Source organism: Marmota marmota, unplaced genomic scaffold, assembly GCF_001458135.2.
Source record: "Marmota marmota marmota unplaced genomic scaffold, marMar, whole genome shotgun sequence".
Taxonomy (NCBI): Eukaryota; Metazoa; Chordata; class Mammalia; order Rodentia; family Sciuridae; genus Marmota; species Marmota marmota.
The window spans coordinates 18243230-18261842 of record NW_026000196.1 but is presented as its reverse complement, the minus strand read 5'-3'; the positions used below and the strand labels follow the sequence as shown (position 1 = coordinate 18261842).

Below are 18613 nucleotides of genomic sequence, written 5' to 3'. Positions count from 1 at the left end.
GGTGGGTCGCAGGCCCGCCTACCTTGCAGGAGTGGTTGGCAGCTCTGCCCCTCCGCGGGCCACTGGGCCTTTTCTGTCAGTGGTCACAGTTCCGCCTACCTGGCAGGCGCGGGGGGTGGGGGGCGGTTCTGCCCCTCAGCACCCGCTGGACCTGTTCTGTGGGTGGTCACAATTCCGTGTACCTTGCCGGCGCAGGGGGAGGGGGCGGCTCTGCCTCTCAGCAGGCCACTGCTCCTGTTCTGCCGGTGGGTCGCAGGCCCGCCTACCTTGCAGGAGTGATTGGAAGCTCTCGGGCCTGCAGTTTTAACCATAATGATCATGTTTTCTTTATAATATTGCACTCGAAATATTGCAAACTTTTTTCGCTGTTGTAAATATTACCAGTATTCATTTAAAAAGAATCCATAAAGTTCAGTTGTGAAGAATTTTAGACAAAAGGAAAATCTTTAGGGTTCTTGTATTTCTTTGGGATATTTTTAGTGTGCGCATACATTTACAAGAATGTTCAAGATAACAGGTATTGTGGCATTCGGTTGGTTGGTTAGAATCTTGCTAAAGTAGTAACTTAAATGGATTTAAAGTAGTGAATAGCAACCTGTGAACAAACAAGAGGTATTTGATCTTCTCTTAGGAAGTTTTCAGTATTCCTGGGTCAGTTTCTTAAAGTTCTTAGTCTTAAAATTCCTGTACAGTCTCTTTAAAGATGCTGGTCAGACTCTTTCTTAAGCCCTCTGAATTCTCTGACCTTGATGAAAGCATTCATGCCTCTGTAGCTGCGGATGGTGCTTTGTACATTAACAGCTGAATTCATGTGTATTTGGTGGTAATCCCTGTAAGAGAAAAAAAACCTGTCATTGTCATTCAGAAATATTAATTCTCTGTTCTAATTTTGTAGGGGAAATCCATTTGATATCATTTTGACTTACAGCATGTGTAGTCAATTCAATAATGGCCACCCAGAGATATCAGGTTCTGGGTAAATAGTGCCTTACTGGGAAAAGGGGTCTTTGGAGATAGATTTAAGCTGAGGATCTTTGAGGTGAGGATATTACCCTGGATTATCCTGGTGGGCCCTGAATGCCATCACAGTTTTTTTTTTTTTTTAGTTGAGAGAGACAAAAAGGGGGATAAAAGACAAAAAGTTTGGTGAAGTAGTACACGGTGGCTGCGCTTGCCTATAGTCCCAGCTACTCAGGAGGCTAATGCAGGAGGATCTCAAATTTGAGACCAGCCTGGGAGCAAGATCCATCCTGTCTTGAAATAAAAATTTTAAAAAGGAGTTGAGATGTAGCTCAGTCGTAGAGTGTCCTTGGGTTCCATCTCCAGTCCCCCTCCCTCCTACAAAACCATGTGAAAAAATTAGAGATAGGAGTCATGCAGCCATGAGCCCAGGAATGCTGGCAGCCACCAGGAACTGGAATGAGCCAGGCTTTCTCAGAGAGGGGGCAGCTCTGCCAGCTCTCAGACTTGTAATGTCCAGAATTGTGAGGGTATCTGTTTTTCAAGCCGCCAAGTCTGTGGCAATTTGTTATAGCAGCCTCAAAACTAATACAGAATGCTACCCAGAGTGTGGCCCCTCAAGATGTAAGGTCAAGGGCTCTATGGCCCCATCATGGAGCTGCACACCTGTAGGAGAACCATGTTCTCTAAACTTGTTGCATCTCTTCTGAAAGGTGATTAAAACCTGTCTTGCAGGTATGTTGTATTAAGTACCTGGCACAGGAGAAGCACTCAGTAGTAGTTTTTTTAAACTGAGCTGAACCCAGAGGTGCTTAACCACTGAGCCCCATCACTGTTGATGTTGTCCCTGCTCACCTGGCTGTGTCAGGTTGGTCAGGTTTCTCTGTTAGAAAGCCATTCTTACCCTCTCCACTCTGCATACTGTGCTCTTGGAGAGGAAGTCTCTGTGGATAGCCCACACTAGAGTGGGGGAGTTTTGCTCTACTCCTTCAGGGTGGAATAGCTACATAATTTAGAATTTTTCTGTACAGGAGATTTGTCTACTCTCCCCCATTTGTTTAGTTACTTATGACTATTGATATGGATTCATGGATGTTTAGTTTGTATTGTGGCTTATATACTACTTTATTTTGTTGATAAAATTGTTCTAGTTTTGGCTTTTGGGGGTTCTTTCAGTTGAACCTGCCTTTCTTTTATAGCACTTTCTTTCTTCTGACGCTAGAAGATGCCCCAGGCTCATCTTGTGTATTTCCTGCCCCAGTCTGAGAATCAGCAGTTTCTTTAAGGATCCCAGGATCCATTTTTTTGGAGAATACTATTAGAAACCAGGACCTAGGTACTGGGTGTATTTGTATACCAACCTATGTATAGGCAGATCTGTAAATTTCTCTGTATGTGGTTGTTAGGAACTTTTTGTTGCTGTGACCTAATACCTGACCAGGACAACTTAGAGGAGGAAAGTTTATTTTGACTCAGCTCATGGTGGCTGGAAGAAGAAAGAGGAGGAGGAGGAGCCAGGGAGACAAGACATGGCCCCCAGTGACCTGCTTCCTCTAGCCATGCCCCACCTGCCTATAGTTACCACCCGGAAATCTATTCAAATTATTAATCCATCAAATGGATTCATCTAGGTCATAGCTCTCATAATCTAATCATTTTACCTCCTGCATTAACACAGCAGCTTTTGGGGGACAACTTATATCCAAACCATAATAGTATATGACTATCTGCATTTATTTTAGTGAAAAGATGAATCCATACTGTGCTCTCCAACTCTAATCTTTACCAGGTGGGTCATTCTAGCTTCCTCCCTTTTCTTTATTGCCAACTTCCCACCCTAGCAGTAAGAAGCCTGGATTTCACCATCTGCCCTCCATCTACTTAATTCTTCAATCCAGTATTCATTCTTTGTGGTTTTGGAATTTTATCATGTATCCTTATGGGAAATAACTTCAGCCAGACTACAGTGCTTATGTGCCATTTCATTTGCCTTTAATCTTGAAGTCTCTACTCATTTTCCAGGTTACTTAGCAACCTTCTCCCTTCACCCTCTTCAATGAAGGTGTTGTATATGTATATAATACATTTAGGTTGTTTTTTCACAGTCTGTATTCTATCCTGGGATTCCTTGACCTCCTAAATGTTTTTTTATGTTTGTGTACATTGAAATTGCTTTTGTACTATAAAGTTCTGTGGGTTTTGACAAATGCATTATCAGATATTCACTGGTAAATTTATTCTTTTTTTTTGTACTAGGGATTGAACCCATGGGTGCTTAACCACTGAGCCACATTAACCACTGTGCCACATTGCAAGTCCTTTTTTTAATACATTTTATTTATAAACAAGAGTCTCGCTGAGTTGCTCTGGGCCTCACTAAATTTCTCTGACTGGCTTTGAACTTGGGATCCTCCTGCCTCAGCCTCCCAAGCCACTGGGATTACAAGCATTTGCCACCATACCTGGCTCCATTAACTTTTCTACAGAGTAATTTCACTGTTTGGAAAGTCTCTGCACTTCACTATTCAGTGCTCCTCTCCCCCCACCCCTTACCAAGACCATGGCAACCACTCTTCCATAGTTTGGCCTTTTCTAGAATGTCATATAATTAGAACTACACAGTAAGCAGCTTTTTCAGACTGGTTTCTTTCACTTATCATTTAGATTCATCCATGTCTTCTTGTAGCTTGATATCTCATTTCTTTTTTATAGATGAATAATATTCCATGTTACGGACATGTACCATAGTTTGTGTATTCAGCTGTTGAAGGATAGCTTGGTTGTTTCCAGGTTTTGGTAGTTAGAATAAAGCTCTTAAAAACATTTATATGCATGTTTTTGTGTGGATATGTTTTTAAATCACTGGGTAAATACATGAATGTAATTGTGGAGTTTAGCTAAGATGCTGTTTAGCTTGGAGATACCACACTGTCTCCCACTGTGACAGTACTGTTGCGCATTCCTAGTAGCAGTGAATGAGAGTTCCAGCTGGTCTTCATACTCTCCAGAAGGGGACTTTGTCAGTGTTTTGGATTTGAGCTATCTTAATAGTTACATAGCAGCACTTTTTGTTTTAGGAAGAGATTTTAGAGCCCCATAAAAAACCCAGCCTAAGGGGCTTTTGTTTGATTCTGTATTTCTGTTTATAATTCAGGCAAATGGCTCTTTCCATTTTTTTTTTGCCTAACTCTATGAGGATATGGAAAATTGTTGGATTGATCTTTGGGGTTGGTTTGAATTTTCTATTTTTATGGTTTTTCATGTGCCTTAGGCATTAGAATATTAATACAGAGTGCTTATCCTTAATGGCAAATATTTTAAAGACAAGTCTAAACAGCTAATAGATTATTGCATTCCATATATAATACCTAGATGATTATTAACAACCCAAAAGGATTTTGAAGAGATGTACATGAATCGTTCACTCATTTGTTGTTAAATAGATAAATTTAAAAAAAATTTTATTTGTTCTTTTTAGTTATATATGACAGTAGAGTGTATATTGACATACATACATGGAGTGTAACTTCCCACTTTTGTAGTTGTATATGACGTGAAGTTATACTGGTCGTATATTCATATAGTTAGGTCAGATTCATTCTACTTTCTTTCCCATTTCCTTTCCCCCACTTCCCCTTGTCCAGTCTGGTGAACCTCCCCACCACCACCTCTTGTAAGCATCTGCATATCAGAGAGAACATTTGGCCTTTGGTTCTTTGGGATTGGCTTATTTCACTTAGCATGATATTCTCCAGCTCCATCCATTTACCAGCAAATGCCATGATTTCTTTCTTCTTTATGGCTGAGTAGTATTCCATTATGTATATATACCACATTTTCTTTATCCATTCACTTGTTGAAGGACACCTAGGTTGGTTCCATAACTTAGCTATTATAAATTGAGCTGCTATACACATTGATGTGGCTGTGTCACTGTAGCTGCTGATTTTAAGTCCTTTGGGTATATGCCGAAGAGTGGTATAACTAGGTCAAATGCTGGTTCCATTCCTAGTTTTTTGAGGAGTCTCCATACTGCTTTCCATATTGGCTGCACCAGTTTGCAGTGCCACCAACAATGTATGAGTGTACCTTTTTCCCTACATCCTCGCCAACACTTGTTGTTTGTCTTCATAATAGCTGCCATTCTGACTGGAGTGAGATGAAATCTTAGTTTTAATTTGCATTTCTGTAATTGATAGTGATGTTGAACCTTTTTTCATATATTTGTTGACCATTCATATTTCTTCTTCTGTGACGTGTCTTGTTCAGTTTCATTGTTCATTTGTTGACTGGGTTATTTGTTTTTTGGTGTTAAGTTTTTTGAGCTCTATATATGTTGGAAATTAATGCCCTGAGGTGCAGGTGGCAAAGATTTTCTCCCATTCTATAGGCTCTCTCTTCATGTTCTGGATTGTTTCCTTTGCTATGAAGAAGCTTTTTAGTTTGAAGCCATCCCGTTTATTGATTCTTGATTTTACTTCTTGCCTTTTAGGAGTCTTGTTGAGGAATTTGTTTCCTAAGCCAACATGATGAAGATTTGGGCCTAATTCTTCTTCTAGTAGGCACAGTGTCTGTGGTCTAATGCCTAGGTCCTTGATCCACTTTGAGTTTTCAACAGGTAAATTTTATTAAGTGCCTACTGTGTAATAATGGTGCTGTGTGGCAAGAGCACTAAGATGAGTAAACATACCTATCCTTGCCATTGTTGAATTTAAGAAAGACAGAACATGTATGTATTTGTGTGTATATTACATATACACATAAAATATATATTTGTGAATCTTTATATATATATATATTTCTGTAAGCCATTAAGTGCTTTTCAAAATCAACATCCAGCAAATAATTATGTACCTACACTGTACTTCACTGGGGGACTCGGGGGGATAATACACAGGTCTCTGCCCTTGTGGAATTTTGTCCTTGTGCAAGGTGATTATTTCATTAGTTACAACTGTGGTGCTCACATGAAAACAAGTACACAATCTGTGACAATATGAGCACTACCCCCCTGGGCTGGAGGGTGAGGATCCGAGGTCTGAATTGGTGCTTGAAGGTTGAGAAAGAGGTTCAAAGGCTCAAGTGGCAGGGTGGGGTCCTCTGAGAAGAGCCCAAGCAATTAGTGAAAGTTGACTAAATTGAGGGCAGTCAGGCAGTAGAGCCTGTGAATGTTATTTTATCCTTGCTTTAATTTGGATATTTTGCCCCAACAAGGGCTGTTATTACTTCATAGCCCAATCCCTTCCCTTCATAGGAAAATAAAGTATTGATGGTTTAATTAAATGTACTCTTGCAAAGAATGAATGTTTTTGAGAATATATTTATACTGTCATAAAATAGAAACAGTACAGACAAATATAGAATAAAAACATTTGAGGTAGTCAAGAAGGATCAAAGATGAGTAAGACAAGAATCCCACTTCCAAGGAGTTGTCCCAGGAGAGAGACACCATATGTAATCATGTCAGTGAGAAGTACTAACAGGCCTAGGAACAGGGTCTTGCAGGAAACCCAAGTCAGGGTGGCAGGGACAAGTCCATGTGTGGGGCGACTGCTGCTCAGAGCCTTGTGGAGGAAGACTGTACAGCACAGATATACCAGGGAATGAGGAAACATAGGATGAGGTCCCTGTGCTGTGACCATGTACAAGGTCATATACAAGGGACAAGAAACAAGGTCCAAGGTCAAATGGCAGTGACAAAGAGGCATATAATGAGATTGCTGGTATAAGAATACGCTTAAGTCTGTTTACAGGTGAAAATTATTTGATTATAAAAAATAACTTTGGGAGAATTTACTTTTTTATATATTTTAAATCATAGAAGATTCTGTGCCATGGCAACTCCATGAAGAGCTTCCTTAGTTTCTAGTAAATTTTGTATACTTCATTTTTTGTGGCCTTTCAAACTAAGTTTGATCTTTCTGGCATTGTAAACTCATTGATAGTGTGCTCTAGAAAACTTTTAAGGTTTTAATTGCTGACTTATAGGCTATAATATACTTGGTATTTTCAGGTCTTTACATATCATTCATATGTCAAAGCTTTTAAACATCTATTAAAATTATATGGATGTACCCAATTGAAAAAAAATTATTTTCTTTTAAGATGGCAGATGGAAGCAAAAAACTTGTGGGGTGAAATCTTGCTTTAGTCATTGCTTTCCTGCAAAAAGGGCATATAAGTACTTTTGTGATAGAATCTATAGTGAAATAAGTTCCTTGAATTTTGCACAGGCCCTGGTAGGTAGGTGTTTGGTGCGTGCTGGGGGAGGGCAGTGGGATGTGAGATGTTCTGTGCTGTGCCCATTAACCTGGAGTTGCTGCATCTTCAGTAGAAGTAAGATGAGGCTGAGGTGGGCAGGTGGAGTCATGAGTGCTGAGCGTGCACACGAACGTGCCTGATGTGTGTACCCAGCATGTTTCACAGTCCCTCCCCACCCGTTGCCTCCAACCCTGCAGGTGATGGATCCTGGTCACTCAGGACTGGCCCAAAGGAAACCTACTTGTCATACCTGGACTATGTGTTTAGGATCTCAAGAGCTAGTTCTTTTTGGAGGGAAAATGAAGAGTGAACTATACTGCCACTTCCTTCTGAGTATTTTTGCTTTTTTAACCACATTGGTGTTTTTAAAACACCAAATCATAGGAAATCGCCCACTGCAGTAGGAACTTAGTAAATATTTATTGGCATGGAAGTTTGCCTTGCTTCAAGATCTGATCTGTCAGAGACATATTTTCTCAAGCTGTTGTATTTTGGAATAGTTTGAGTGACTTTAATCTAGGGCACTGTTATCATTTATACCGTTTCATTTTAGATCTTTTATGTGAGCTGTCTTATGGAGTAAATCTAATAAACCTAGGGCTTACCTATTTTGTATTTTGACAGCACATTTTGTAATTTTTTTCAGTTTGGGAATAGTTTTTTTTTTGTGTGTGTGGTTTTGTTTTGTTTTGCATAGTACTAGGGATTGAACCCAGGGCCTTGCATATGCTAAGAAAGCACTTTCTACTGAGCCACATCCCCATCCTTTTTATTTTTTATTTTCAGACAGGGTCTTGCTAAAGTTACTTAGGGCCTCGCTAAGTTGCTCAAGCTGTCTTTGAAATTGTGATCCTCCTGCTTCAGCCTCTGCCACTTGGATTATAGGTATGCGCCACTATACTTGGCAGGAATAGTTTTAGAGTATTCAGTCTGTTTACTTTTAATATAATAACTGACACATGTGTTTAAATATACTATTTTTACTACTTGTGTTTTATTAGTCCACCTCTTCTAAATCTCTTTCCCTCCCTTCTTTTGGATTACTTTTTTTGTGTTTGTTTTTTCTTCTCTGCCATTTATTTAGTGTTTAACTAGTACAGATGATGTCATGCAGTTTAGACTTATTAAAGACAGTAAATCTCATTTTCCAGGAAATGCAAGGATTTTAGAACTCTGCAACTCCATTTTACTCCTTCCACCATTTGGGCTGTTGTCATGTGTGTTTATCCTACAAGACATCTTTATTACTGTTTCATGCAGTTAATTTCTGTTTAGATTTACCTTTATAGTTACCCTTCTCTTATTCTGTATTCCTTCATGCATCTTTGTTCTTCCATCTGTGATTCTTTTCTTCCTTTCAGAAGAATTAACTCTTTCAAATTTCTGTGAAGCAGATCTTGATGTTGATGAATTGTTTTTGTCAGGAAAATTTATTTCAATTTCATTTTTTTTTCAAAAATTTTTGCAAAATTTCCATTAAAGCTGAAATATTTGTTCAGTGAATGCTTGTATATACACACTTAGATTCTGTGTTTTATTATACTTCCTTTATTATGTGTATGTCCAGCCATCTTATTTTTTGATGTATTTGAAGGTAAATCAAAGCCATTGGTACATGTTTCCTCCAAGTATTCAATATACCTTTTATTATCTAGACTTTACTATTGGTATAAGGTATTTTTCCTTTAGATAATATTTATATTCTTTTCAGTTGCAGTTTGCCATTAAACCTATTATGTTTTATTTGTATTTTAGCAGAATATTTTAGTTTGGTGTTTTACATTTGGTGTTTTTAGTAGCTTAATGTTCTCTGCTGAAATTCCCCACTTTGTCACCTATTTCTTGAACATATTAATCACTTTATATTAAAGTCTATATGTAGTAGGTATGGATTTCTTGTATTTGCCCTCTCCATCCCAATTTTCAGTCATTTGTGGGTCTAATACTGGCATGACTAGTAACTTTTTTTAAAAAATCATTTTATCTTTAATAACGTGGCAGTAATTCAAAATATGAAAAACGTGTTCCCTTTAAAGAGGATGCCACCTGATGGCCTCATACAAGCATGATCAAAGGCAGTCAGAGGAGACTGGATTCCAAAGGGCATGGGTGGTAAGAAAGCTTCATGACTCACAGATTGACGCGTTTGGTTATGGATTCTCCGAAATGAGCAGGTGACAGATGAAACATGAAATTTAAGGGACCCTCAGAGAACAGGGCGCGGTTGCTGGGTCATGAGCACCTTGAACGTTTCTTGATGGTGATTCAGTGTCTCGAGTATTTGTCGTCCAGGGAGAACCAGGCAGGATGGGCTGAGCAGGTCTGTTGTCCCATAGGGTCAAATTTCTTCAGCGTGTAGACCGGATCTCCTTGCTCATTGAGATGATACTGGAGAAACATGACCACGTTTAAACCTGAGATTCCAAGTCTGTTTGCCATGACTAGTAACTTTTGACTCAATTGCAAACATTGTGTGTAAAACATTGCAAGTCCCTGGATATGATTAGTGTTTTCCAATGAGAACATTAATTTGCTTTTGACAATGAACATAAGAACAGGTTATCTTACGCCCAACAGGGATTGAGCTGTTTCAAACTTGCCTCATCTTTATGAGTTGGTCTATTTCTGGTTCACTTGTGTTCTAAAGACACAGTTTTCCTCTCCTTCCTCCATTTTCCTCCTCCTCTGTGTGTGTGGGGGGGTGGTGGGGAAGGGTGACTGGGGATTAGGACCCAGGGCATCACACATGCTTAGCATGTGCTAAGGGCTACACCCCAGCCCTTTACAGTCATTTAATTATAATAAATTTTTTTTTTTAGTTGTAGATGGACACGATAACTTTGTTTTATATGTGGTGCTGAGGATCAAACCCGGTGCCTCATGCATGCTAGACAAGTGCTCTACTGCTGAGTCACAACCCCAGCCCAGCACTCAAAAGTTTATGAGGGTTAGCCTGTAGGTGGGAAGAGAAATAACAGTGTTAGATAAAGACAAGTACTTTGAGAGTATTTTGAGAGTACTAACTTGTAAGATTAACCTTAAAGGGTTTTCATTGCAAAGTTTAAGGCACTTTTATACTTTGTTGAAATTGCTGTTTAAGTTGTCCTTCAGAGCAGAAGAATTACATGCCAGTAGATTTGTTTTTACACTGATAATGTTATACCCGTATCAGTCCTCTCCTACTAATAAACCGAAGAGAGCCCCTAGTGTGTGTTCTGAGATAATACTAAGCAATTGGAGCAATTACTGATTTGATTATAACCTATGCTGGAAATTAAATAAAGTTTAAGTATAGAAAGATTCATTTTTACTGCTTTTTCTTCTTTGATTACTTCATGCAAACATGTCTTATTGTTGCTTAGCTACTGACCTTGTATTTGTTATTTTTGTTTAACAGTCTCCCCCTCCCCCAATGAAACACTGAATGTGTATAATTTCAGTCTAAACTCAACTCTTTTTATTTAAAATAGAAAAAGTCTTGTGGAATACAGGGAGATATCTCTCTTTATTATTTTTCTACAAATCTGTATATAAGTTGAAATGTTATTAAAATGAATGGATTTTTAAATGCTGTGTCTATGTTTTTTTATTCACTTTCAATATGAAATATGTCCTCAGACTTGAGTTTTATGATATTGACAGTTTTGAAGACTACAGACCAGTGGAATGTTAATTAGTTTGGATTTTTAAAATTGTTTTCTTCTGAATTGATATATATAGTATGCATTTTAGGCAGAAATATTACAGAAGTGACACTGTCTTCTCCTTGAATCTTAGCAGTTCATGATTTTTCTTTGTTTCACTATTGGTGGTCTCTGCCAGGCTTTTCCATTGCAAAGTTACTTTCTTTCTTATAATTAGTAAGCGCACTTGTGGAGAGCTGCTTTAAGGCTATATAAATACCCTGTTCTTCAAACTCACACCTATGTTTTAGCATCCATTGATGTTTCTTGACTGAATAAATTAATATTGTGATGTTTGCCAACTGGTGATTTTATAATCCTGCCATTGCTTCTACTGTTATTAGCTGTAAGTAAAGTTTATTCCTCTTCCCATTTATTTATTCATGTATGTGTTTGTATGAATATAGACTCTTGCATTCCTATTTTGTTCAATGGGTTATAATCTCTTACTGTTATTATATTTTCTTATTTAAATATCCCAGATTTGTCCAGTCCTTTTGTGAGGGTTCTGTGTTTTTCTGGATATGTTTCTATATTATCTGAGCAATTTCTTGCTTTCTGCTACAGTAAGATGTTCCACATTCTTATGTTTTCCTGCCCTAATTTCTCTAAGACCCTTGTTCCTTATAGTGGAAAATATTTAGAAGACAAAATCTGGCCCTAAGTATGCTCACTTCTGTTGGGTTGTTGCTGTTTGCAGGCCTCTTCAGTGGATTGAACTAGGAAAAGTATGTGTGTATCTCCATAATTTCACACTGATACCCCAAATTCCATTTCACCACCAAAGGGTTCTTTATTCTTTCTTTCCATGTTGTAATTCCTTTCCTAGATAGTTGAGAAAACCAGCTCTCATCATCCTCGGAGATTTACTTAGTGTATCAATTTCTGCTGTATGTGTGCAATCTCCTGTTGGTGCCACATTTCTTCCACTGGTGCGGTCTTGTCCTTACTACTCAACCAGCATTGCCACTCCCAGCATGCATAGGACCCTTTCTCAGTCTGGGCTCTGACATCCACTGCTGGGCTTTTGTGCCTGTCTCCCTTAGCCTTGCTTGATCCCAGGAGTGCCTTTTGAGGGTTTTTTGGTTTTGTTTTGTTTTTGGTATTGGGGATTGAGCCCAGGAGCACTTTACCACTGAGCTACATCCCCAGTCTCCCTTATTATATTAAATTGCTGCAGGCTGGCCTCAAACTTACTGTCCTCTTGCCTTAGCAGCCCACAAGTGTCTTTTTTTTTTTTAAATTTATTTTTTAGCTGTAGATGGACACAATACCTTTATTTTATTTATTTATTTTTATGTGTGCTGAGGAGTGACCCCAGTGCCTCATACATGCAAGACAAGCACTCTGCCACTGAGCCACAATCCCAGCTCACAAGTGTCTCTTTACTTCAGAAAAATTGGGGTTGGTTGGGCAAAAAGCCTACATTTGTCTTAAAATAGGCTTGTGTGTTTGTGTGTGTATGGAGATCAAATCCAGAGCCTTGCACATGCTAAGCGCATGCTGTACCACTGAAATACATCTCCCACCTCTTGAAATAGGCTTTTAATTTCAGTTACCTAATTCTAGGTGATACCTAAGTCTGGCACATGTCAGTGTAGCCCTCATTTTAAGAGTTTTTTGAACACTTGTAGGGAAATTTCACCAAATAAAAAAATTCTATTTTGATATTGTATTTTTTGAAGATCTATTTTCTTGGGTATTTCTCTGTGCCAGACATTCAGCTTTGCCTTTTTCCTAGTAGATTGGATCTTGTCTTGATCATTTCAGTATTCCTCTTTGAGGTTACTATATGAGGCATTTAATGTTTGACAAATTAACACGTATGGAGAACGTGATAAAGGTTACTAGGTTTTTAAGGAAAATATACTTTGTGAAGTGCTGTATTATTGTAGCTAGCCGGTTGATATCATGAGCTGTATTCTGAAAATTCAAATGAGTGATTTTTAAAATACTACTATTGTTAGGCTAAGTTGAGGAGCATTTGATGATACTAATTCTTACCATTCTGAAGGTTTGTATGGATGTGACTCTTTCGTGTTCTTTCAGCCAAAGATTTTTTTTTTTAATTTCCAGAAATGTAGTATAGAAGACAAGCCTTTTATTCCCATTTTAGGTAGTGATTTCTTTTTATTTTTGATTGTATATGCTGTGTTAATATAAAATACATTTATCAGGAGTGGACTTTTTCTGAGAAATATGTTACATAAGATTTGTTTCAGGGTTGGAGATATAGCTCAGTTGGTGGAGTGCTTGCTTTGCATGCACAAGGCCATGGGTTCAATCCCCAGCACTACCAAAACAAAAAAAGTTGTTTCAGATATTTTGTTAATATTTTCCCCTTCAAATATTATTTGTTTCCGTGGTTTGGTGTGGTGTGGTGTGGTTTACTTTGGTTTCTCTTAAATAAAATTTTAATTTGGAACCAGGTTTCTCAGAGAGTATGCAGCTATGCCAGTATAGAGTCAAGTAGCTAGCAGATAAACATGGCCCAAGTTCTTAGAATGTTAATTTTACCTGATGTTTGGGGGAGACAGAGTAATGTTTATAATGAAATAAACATGGATATCATAGAATATTATGCAGATTTGTGTGAATTTTTAAGATTGAAAACAATAACCTTAATATTTATTGGAGGACTGCTTTAGACTATGACCTAAGCCATGGGAATATTCACTCTCCTCTGCTATCAGGGAATACGTCTGTGTAGGAGGAAAAAACCGAGGAAATGACATGTTCTCTCACAAATTGATAAAGTCTGGTTTGCTTCTTTTCTTGAGCCAGTTTATTCAGTTTATTCATGATGCCTTTTCTAGCTTCTTAGATTCCATAGTTTACTGACTTTCCATAAAACACCATATTCTTTCAGTGCATAATTTGATGAGTGTTCATTTATTTTCTGAAGTGTTATTTGTATGCTGTCATCTTACATAATGCTTCTTTCCAGAGCATTTGCACAGGAAACAACCTTGTTGTGACCATCTCGTGTAGCATACCATCTCCAGCAGTCCTGCTGGCTGCGATACCAGCTGAGGAGGAAGTGCTCCTACAAAATTGTGAGGCATCCTGTCCTCTACCTTGGGTCTCAGCGGCTGAGCTGCTTCCTTGAATGGATCAGTGCCTCTTGAGAAACAAACCTGGAAATTGGTTCTCCTGCTGATTGGAGACATGTTCTCCATTTCTTGTCTGTCTAATCTCACATCTTGTCTGTGTGACCTCTATCCCATTTCTTAAATCATCCCTCTTGGCTCTGAGGCTGCCCCAGGGAGAGAGAAAGGGGACAGATGTGGGTTTGTGATTGAAATGAAACTTCTCATTTAGGAGTGCAAATATTATGTGATATACATTAAAAATAACCTATTATTATTTTAAGCATGGAGCATTTTACTAGCTATCAATATTTGAAATAGAAAATAATGCCATATTAAGAGCATGGGAGGTAGAACAAATTATTAAACTATTTTCAAAAGTAAAATTTTCACCTAGAGCAGAACAAGTGTCATATTTGCATGTTTAAATGTTAGAATGCTAATGATAATAGTCATGGGCAAAAATGTTAGACTCTTATAGTTTTTTTTTTTTTTTAATCACAGGACCCTTCAATTTTGAGTATGACTCTTTCAACAAGTAGCTGTATAAGTTTATTAGAGCTGTATATTTTTTTTCTCCTTGTTTGGGAAGCTTTGTATAATCTATGCAGATTAATAGGTATCGTGTTTATATTAGAGGGGAAATTAAGGACCAGGTTTTTTCTTAAATAACTGTTGAGTAGGTTGGTTTTAGTATATATACTAGTTTGTTTTTTTCCCTCTGAATCATCTATGCATATAGTGGTGATTTAGCAACTAGGAGGCACTGTAAATTATTGGTTATAATAAATTGATGTTATGCCCACAGCACAGCGAGCAAAAAGGATGAATTAGGGTCAGAAATAGTAACAGGCTTTTGTCCAGGAAACCTCAAAGCATATAATGAGGTATTACCATGATGATTATGTTTAAAAAAAAAAAAGAGAAAGAAAAATCCAAAAGACAAAATATTGAAGCTTTAATAAAACAGATTAAAGATTTAAAAAAAACAACCTTTTTATATTTCTGAAAATCTCTTTGAATAGTCTAAGAGCTTTTAAGAAGTCTCTTACTATAATTTCATGATTTGTTGATGGATGGAATATGTAATATTACAAAAAAAACTTTATATATTGTGATGTTTTCCTAATGACAGTATTTGTAACTTCTCCAGATGACCATTTTTAACTAGCCTCTCTTTTGATAATTAAGTAAAATTATTTCAAAATTTTAAATAACAGAAAATGATTCCCCTAAATTCTTCATCCAGATGTCTTGATTGTCGACACCACATTGGGTTTATTCCTTTTCTCTGTATGTTATTTTTTCCTGAACTGTGTGAGTGTAAGTTTTAGGTTATAATGCTTGTTTTTTTGCCCCTTTGAATACTTAATCATGTGTTTAGTGTGCTTTGCTTGCTTCCTTCCTTTTTTCATTTTTTTTTTTTTGATACCAGGAATTGAACCCAGGAGTGCTTAGACACTGAGCTATATCCCAGCCTTTTATTTATTTAGAGACAGGGTTTCACTCAGTTACAGAGACTATCTTTGAATTTGTAATACTCCTGCCTCTGCCTCCTGAGCTGCTGGAATTACAGATGTGCACCAGTGTGCCCAGCTTCAGTATGTTTTCATAAGAATGAAGACCTTCACTTATATAAACAGTGCAGTAATCAAAATCAGGAAGTAAACATTAATATAATTATAACAGATATTAGTCATACTTCATCAATTATCTTAATTATGTCTTTCATAGTAAAAAAAATAAAAATAAAAAAAACCTCCAAGTTTTCCAGGTGCAGTTTAGTATCCCATGCAGCCTTGGTGTGTCTCTTAAGTATTTTAAACCCTGTCCTTGTTTTTGCTGTCTGTGACCTTGAGTTATTTGGCAGAGTGTCCCTCAGTTTAGATTTATCTCTGTCTCAGTTTCCCTCAGGCCAAGTGACATTATGTCCTTCTCAGTACATCACATCAGGAGTGAATGGTTTCTGTGATGTCTGTATGGGTAGTGTTAATCCTGATCACTTGCCAGGTTGTCTTAAGACAACTGTTTTTTTTTTACCTTTGTAATTAATAAACATCTTAAAGACCAATTCTTTGAGACCTTGAGATATCTGATTTCTCCTCTAACCATCATCCACTAATTTTAGCATCCATTGGTGGTTTTTACTTGAATTAATTACTGTGGTAGTCAAATGCTGTGTATTTACAACTCTACTAGATGGCAGTTTTTATATTGAGCAGCTTTATACTTGGGCTTTTGGTAATTGCTTTCTTTAGAAGTGACCTGAGAAGCCATTATATTGAAGTTGAATAGTGTTTCTCTTGTCCTCTGTCATCCATACAGTCAATGTGTCTTCTCAACTTTTGGACTGGATGGCCCAAAGGGAAAAGGTACGTGGCTGTTGAGATTGGGGACGGAGTCTGCTGAGTGTGTCCTGGATGCGTATTCAGCTGTTATATATTCTGTGCTCACTTTCCTCTTATTTCGGGGCCTTTTGGCATCTGGAACCCAGCACATTCTACTTTAAAGATTGGTTAAATACCCTTGTGTTCAATCCCTGGTACCAAAACAAACAAACAAAACACCGTGGTTTTAGGGGTTAACAATCATTAATAAGATTGATCTGTAGTTATCTTGTTTTGTTTACTTAAAAATGCTGTTACTGAATCCAATTGTCACATATTCTTAATTTTTATATGCTAACAAGTACTTGCTGTGGTTTGAATATGGTTTAAGTGTGTCATACATTGTAAGCTTTTTGTCCCCAGTGTGGTAGCATTGAGAGATGATGGGGCCTATTGGGAGGCTGCAAGTTGGGGCTCTTCCTCTTCCCTGGCTTCCTGTCTCACAGTGTGATTTTGTTCCCACTCTTGAATGTGCTCCTTCCATGTGTTGTCACCTGCCATGAGGTATGCAATAATGGGCCCTTGGTAGAGCCAGTGCTATGATGTTTGGTCTTTTAAACTCCAAACCTGTGAGCTAAATAAACTTTATAAGTACCCAGGATTGAGTATTTGTTATATTACACCCCCTTCCCCCCCAAAAAAAGGACTAATGCAGTCCTGGTAATTTTATTCAAGAAATAAGTGACCTTCTATAGTAGTGATAATGAATTTTTACACGTACAGAATCTCAAAGCTAGAAGAAAGGACTTTGAATGTATTTACCATGAAGAAGCAAAATATTTGAGGAGATAGATACATTTAATCTGATTTAAACATACAGTGCGTACTTGTTTTAAAAAAAAATCACATGATACTCCATAAAAATATTTATGTATTAGTTTAGAATTTAATTTAAGGATATATAGGAAATCAAAGTCTACATTCATATAAAGCCCAGATACCATGACATTTTCCCCCAAATTGGTTTTTGGTTTTTGATAATTAAAAAAAAAAAAAAAAAAAAAAAGCTGTCTAAAATGCAACAATTTGCCTCACCACTACTGTTTTTCAACCTATTAAATTATTCATCCTCAATTTATAGTCTTTATCCTGTAGTCTTAACTACTCCTCCCAAATCCCTAAACATAACAAACTACTATTTATAAATGAACCTTTTTAAAATTTTTTTGGTACTGGGGATTGAACCCAGGGGGATTTAACCATTGAGTTACATCCCCAACTCTTTTTTGTATTTTATTTAGAGACAGGATCTCACTGAGTTGCTTAGCACCTTGCTTTTGCTGAGGCTGGCTTTGAACTTGTAATCCTCCTGCCTCAGCCTCCTAGCCCTTATGTGCATCACCACACCTGGCCTAAATGAACCTCCTTAAGGTAAAACACACACACACAACAAATCTAAGTTGGAACCATTTCCCATTCACACCAGCGTGTACCATCAGTGATCAGAGATGCCCTCAGTCTCTGCATCAGCCTCATTCTGACTCTCACATCCTGCTGCCTCCTCCCTCCTTGGAGCAGTGGGTAGGGTTCTGGTACAGCATCAGCCACCTCTAAAGTTGCTGAAGCTCACAGCTTGCACTCTCTGCTCATTATGTGAGCTCAGGTTGAAAGCTGAAGTGTATCCGGAGGCCTGAGGGTTTTCCTCCTCAGCTGTGTGTCACAGGCCCTTCTCTAGCTGGCTTGCTGCTGGCTTGACATTTCTCTGACTCCTCCTGGTCCCCCACTGGGAGGGCATAGAGGCAGACTCCCAATCTCTCTTGGGCATAGTTCAGGAAAGGCAGCAGGTGATAGTCTTACTTCTCTTATTTTCCATCTGATTGGCCTGGCTTCTCTAAGAATACATCAGCTGGAATAAAAAGAGAGGGAAAGCCCTTGCCAGCTAGGGCCACCAAAGCTGCCAGGGAACGCCTGTCTGCATTTCTTCCCTGCTGCTGGTTTTCCTAACCTCTCGTCATCTATCCATCCAGTGACTCACAGCTGCAGCCCTTGCTAAAATTTAGTTCTTCTGACTTAGTGCATTCCTGTCTACCTTCTTCACCTGCCCAGAAGCCTACAGGAAGAGAGCCCCCCACTTGTCCATCCAACAAGTGAGTCAGATTAGCTGCAAAAAGACACAAAGGAGTTAGACCAGGGCTGCTGCCTACCAGCTTGCTTCCTGTTCTTAATGTCTGTCTCTGTCTCTCTCTCTCCCTTCCCCCTCCCCCCTCCTTTTTTTTTTTTTTTTTTTTTTTTT

The 18613-nt window shown here is 38.1% G+C and overlaps 2 protein-coding genes across 2 annotated transcripts in view; one reads left to right on the top strand and one right to left on the bottom strand.

Annotated features, from left to right (window-relative positions):
- Chsy1 (chondroitin sulfate synthase 1) overlaps window positions 1-18613 on the top strand; it is a 78532-nt gene that overhangs the window by 32575 nt on the left and 27344 nt on the right. The gene's annotated exons all lie outside the window — the stretch shown is intronic.
- On the bottom strand, window positions 9428-9906 carry LOC107148470 (H/ACA ribonucleoprotein complex subunit 3-like). The gene is given in 2 exon segments (XM_048790368.1): window positions 9428-9471; window positions 9474-9906. Coding segments are annotated over 2 exon segments (342 nt in total). The 5' UTR covers window positions 9772-9906.